We start from the raw sequence: 5061 nt of genomic DNA, 5'->3' as shown, positions 1-5061 counted from the left end.
CAATTCTTATTGGAAATGTTTAAAGTAATTTTAGAAATTGATGCTTCAAGCCATTTTTTCAGATGTAACTTCAGTACTCATTGTACAGCTCCTACTGTGGGTCTTGCCCATACCCACCTACAGGTGCGATTTTCTGGAGGGCCAGTCGTGTCACACAGAAAGTTTTTGTTCTATTTAGCAGAGAGAAGTTTCCCCCTGACACTTTTCTGGGTGCTGCAGGTAGGCACAAGGGGCTGAGGCTCCTTTCAGCAGTGCAGCACCAGATATGAGTGATTCCCCTCCCCATGCACTGCAGCTATGGGGAGATGAGGGAGGGCTGGCAGCCCAGCTGGGGGAAGTTAAGAGTAATTAGGGTAGAGTCAGAGTTGGGAGTAGGACCTGGGTCTCTGTGTGGTCGGCGTGGTGGTGGTAGGGTGTTGTTGGTGACGGAGTGGTGGTGTTCTCTTGGCAGCGGTTTGAGCTGGGAGCCCCGTTCCCGCGCAGTGGAGCAGGTCCATCTGCGTTGCACCGAGGGCTCCCTGGAATGGATGTACCCAGCGCGAGCCCTGCGCGTTGTTCTGGAGCCCAACCTCTCCAGTGCCCGGCACACCACTGTCTGCATCAAGCCTGCCAGTGACTTCCAGGGCGCCAGCATCTACGTGGAACGTGCTGGGCAGCTGCATCTGGTGGTAAGCGAGGCAGAAGGGGCTCGACCCCACCACGTGTCTTGCTTCAGTGCCCACACACCGCAACGGGTGGCCCTCTTCCTGCAGGCCAGCCCGCAGAGGGATATCAGCCGCCGGACAGCCAGCTTCCAGTATGAGCTGCTGAGCAACCAGAGCGCTGCTGGCCCTGACTTCAAAAAGATGGCGCTGGTCGAAGGTAAGAGCAGGGCCAGCCTCGAGGCTCTGCTCTCGCAGCAGATCCAACGTGGCATCCGATGTCCGTTGACGTTGGCAGCACATCCCTAAGTGACAGGAGCTGTTTTGGGCTGAGAGGTTTGTCAGTGCAAGGGAAGGTCTCCTGCCAGCTGGCTGCCTGTTCCTTGGGTGCAGGAAGTTTTTGGATTTCCACCATGAGGGACATCCTGTAGGCATGGGTGAGAACACTGCAATAGAGACTCTGTCTCTCCATTAGCAGCCGGCTCAGACCTGGACATATGCACTGTGATTGTGGGTGTCCCCAGCCCCTGGCAGTGTCATCACTGAGAACACCTGGGTGGATTTTAGGAGCCTGAATCCTGTGTTTGGAAGGGATTTAAATTAATCAGGAATCCAAGGTCTCAAGACAGTCACTGGAAATTAGAATGAACTTTTGAAAATGGGATTAACCATCTAAATTGCTTGAACCTAATTCACCTTTTGTTCTTATTCTTATGCCAACATAATCCTGAACCTAATAATGCTTATCCACATGCCCTGCCACCCAAAACACATTTATGTATCCAAGGAGCACTGAGGTTGAAGAGGGTTCTTTTCCATCCCAGTTCCAATGCCACTGTTATATCCCTGCTGCCCCAATAAAGAAGACCCTGGACAAACCTCCTGTTTAAAAGAGGAGTACTCAAGCCATGTTGCAATGGCAAAAAGCTACTCTTAAAACAAAGATAAATAAAAAGAGCAACTATAGTGCTTTTGGGTTGGGTTCTCTTTGTTAACCTGTCCAAGGGTCAGCTTTGCTGTTTGCTAGAGCTTCATGGCATTAACTCAGGGAACGTGCTTATTTTAGGGAGTGCTTAATAGGATCACTGGCCTGATAGCCCTGTTTATTTTGATAACAGGGTCTATAGCAAGTATATAGGTAACAAACTACATTTGTGGGGGAACAGAGCCTGATTGATTCAATGAGCCCTACAACCTGGTTTTAGGCTCATACAAAGGCTTCGGGTGTGGCGTGGGGTGATTTCTTTTATCACTAAAGCATTGAATGACTTACGCCACTGTCCCACACTTGGGATAAAGTTGAGCCACATCCAGGTGGGGTTACCAGCACTCCGGTAGCAACGCTGGAGCATTCCCTGGCCGCAGAGCTGCACGTTGTCTGAAGTAATCGTAGCTCCCAGCACGCACATATGCGCCTGTCTTTATTGTTGTCTGTTGTAATCTGGAAGTAATATAGGAGGATTTTCCCCTCTTTCTGTCAAAACAGAACAAAATTTAAAAAGATTGAAAAATTATGGAGGGTAGGCATGTGCCAAGTGCTGTGTTTTCTGCTATGTTTTGCATGTTTTGTTGGTTGGTTAAGGGGTTATATGCTCAGGCCCTTTCACCCAGTGACACTCACAAATCCTCTGTGCTTATTTCTTTGCTCCGGTTGTATTTGTATAACAAGAATTTTGGTTTGCAGCTGATCATAATGCTTTTTAAGCTAGTTCAGCCCCATTTCATCTTGTATTTCATCAGTCCTTTAGCAATGATACATAGTACAGCATTGTAAGTAACCAACTGTTGGTTTTTTCTAGCGATGTGTCGCCCTTGTGACAACGTGGAACTTCTTATGGCCATTTGCAGCAGTGATTTTGGTAAGCTGACTAAAGAGAAGTCATTCTGCCTTTATTTATGTATTAATTATTTGGATTTATTTGTTTCTTTTCTTGAAAAAATGCCATGACCGTGCTCTTCGATCTGAGAAAGAAACAAGCTGTGTGAAAAAGGATTTGAATGGGAGGGGGGGAAGGAATCCTAGAAGGGGAAGCTTTCTTTCGAGGTCTTCATTTCCTGCAGGCAGAAAGGTTAAGGCATAAAACTGAACTGTAAGTGAATCTCACAAGTGTGCTGCTGGCTTTCACATGTAACAAAGTCACATACACGTAGACAGACACACAGAGGTTATACGTGTTTGGTACATTCCTTTTTATTCCCTTCATCCTTTTTTTTCCCTGAAGATGAGTATGCCCTCTGTGTTCCCTCACCATTTGCACACTTCCTAGCTCTTTTTCACAGAAGCAGAGAGTCATTTGTACCTGAGCAAAGGATTTCAGATGATTTAAGCTTCCTTCAGTGACATACAGGTTCAGTTTTGTGCCTTATGAGAAAACAGAGCAGTTAATATTCTATAAGATAAGAAATAAGAAGAAATACTGAATTGATGGTACATTAGAGGCTTTTTCCACTTTCTGTACTTAATAATGCAGTACATTTTTTTCTTTTTTCTCTTGATCATGATTTGTTCATTTTATTCCCATAGTTTTGCATACTAAAATTAAAATCTCTGATTATGTCCAATAGCTAAAGCTGTAGAGCTGCCTCTCCACGTGGGCACAAATATATTGCTGTAATGTACCTATGTAAAGAAATAAATCTATGAACTCTGTTTACACCTATCCAGATGTTTAAAACAAAGCACCAAATGACTGCTTTCCTACTGGAGCTTGCCATATGTCAAGGCTAGGGATAAAATCAACAGGCCAGCATCATTGTGCTAATACAGAAACAGTGCAGAGCATCCTCCCCTTGGAGTGCTCCTTAGCTGGTAATTTTTCTGCTGCTTCTAAGCTAATTGATGCAGCCCAGCCCATTGTTTCTATGTGATGAAGTTGTCGGTTCCCATTCGAGGGACTCTGACAGATGTGGTGGCCCAGACACACAATGGGACGCTCACACTACAGCAGCAGCAGAGCAGAAGGAATCGCCCTTTGAACCGACTCTATTTATGGCCTGATTTCCTTGCCCTGAGCTCACAAATTGCTATCATCAACTTTTTTTGATTAGAGAAAATAGCTGCTAATGAAAGTGTAAATGACACAGGGAGTTATAGGGCCTTTATGGTTACTCTTTAAGTTGGAGGTCTGCAGTCGCAAGGCCCTGAGCAGCGCAGGAGCAACTTGGAGCACCAGGAACAAGTGCATTATAGCTTGTCAATAGACTCAACTGCATCTGATTAAAAATGATCACACAGAGAGAGGGACAGAGAGCAGTGACATCTGTTACACAAAATTCCGGATTCTCTTGGTCATTGAATTAGATGAGGAAGTTATTAGAAACTGCAAAAATAAGCTTTTTCTGCCTCTTGGGTAGTTGAGTTCTCTGTACCTGAATGAAAGGGGTTTGTGGCAGAAGCGTGGTGATGTTCCCCTTGCATTGGTAACCTCTCATTTTCTCAAGGTGGCACGTTTCTTTCTGAGCCTTCTCTGGGTGTGGGGTTGAAATTCATTTAGTTAACAGAAGAATAATTGTTTGCTGTGAAAAATAGGGGCAGTGAGAGAGATGGCCTCAGGACAGCAAACACCTGTCGAATGGGATGTTGCATTTTCTGCACGGTTGATGTGAAGGATGCTTTCAGTCATAAAGTCTATGGCTTACTGTGCTTTCATTCCCAGAAAACAGCTAGGATCATTTTGGGAAAAGGAGATGTATGTATGCTATGTGATTCTAAATAACGCTTCACATAAAACCAAAAATTATTTCATTCAGCGAGATCCTAGTACCTGAACTGCTTACCTGCTGCTCCATAACCCACTCCTGTCTTCTTCACATCTAGTGGTGAAAGGATCTATCCGAAATGTTTCCCACGACTCAGGGAACCACATGTCACGGGTTGATGTCAGCGTCCAGAAAGTCTACAGACAGAAAAACAGAATTTTCCAGCAGGATGAAGCAAGTGGTGAATGGCGAGGCCCTATACAAACCCTGCTGCAATGCAAGGTGAAGAAGGGAGTTGGAGATTTCCTTTTCACTGGAAATGAACATTTTGGTGAAGCTTGGTTGGGCTGTGCTCCTCGGTTTAAAGATTTCATGTTCATTTATCAGGCTGCCAGAGAAAGAGGAGCCAACCCATGTGAGTTTCAGCTCAACTGACGGGAGTGACACCGGAGTTCGGAGTTGGAAAACTTCAGCCTGGCTTTTGGATACTGAGTCTGAAGGAGAGTTAAAACCAAGGACTAAAGATAACGATTTTACCAAAACTGGGGTCTGGAGAATTTCCTGAAGACAATGGCTCTGTGAGCCCTGTAAACTCTGACTTTTAATCCAAGTTGCATTAGTTGCTTCTTCACATCTTCTTTGCCTCACAAAATAACTCTGGATTATGAAAAGGTTGTCTTTTTTGTGGTTGGAAAGCAGCTTGTGCTCAGTATTACACAAT

At 45.1% G+C, this 5061-nt stretch overlaps 1 protein-coding gene across 1 annotated transcript; it reads left to right on the top strand.

Moving 5' to 3' along the window:
- Window positions 1–305: 305 nt before the first annotated feature.
- LOC104534455 (meteorin-like protein) lies at window positions 306–4775 on the top strand. Its single transcript, XM_010188485.1, has 3 exons — window positions 306–861; window positions 2441–2500; window positions 4459–4775. Exons 1-3 carry the CDS (start codon window positions 306–308, stop codon window positions 4773–4775), a joined length of 933 nt encoding a protein of 310 aa, XP_010186787.1.
- Window positions 4776–5061: the final 286 nt, after the last annotated feature.

The sequence above is a fragment of the Mesitornis unicolor genome, unplaced genomic scaffold (assembly GCF_000695765.1).
Source record: "Mesitornis unicolor isolate BGI_N332 unplaced genomic scaffold, ASM69576v1 scaffold39207, whole genome shotgun sequence".
Lineage (NCBI taxonomy): Eukaryota > Metazoa > Chordata > Aves > Mesitornithiformes > Mesitornithidae > Mesitornis > Mesitornis unicolor.
This window is presented reverse-complemented; position numbering and strand designations above follow the sequence as displayed.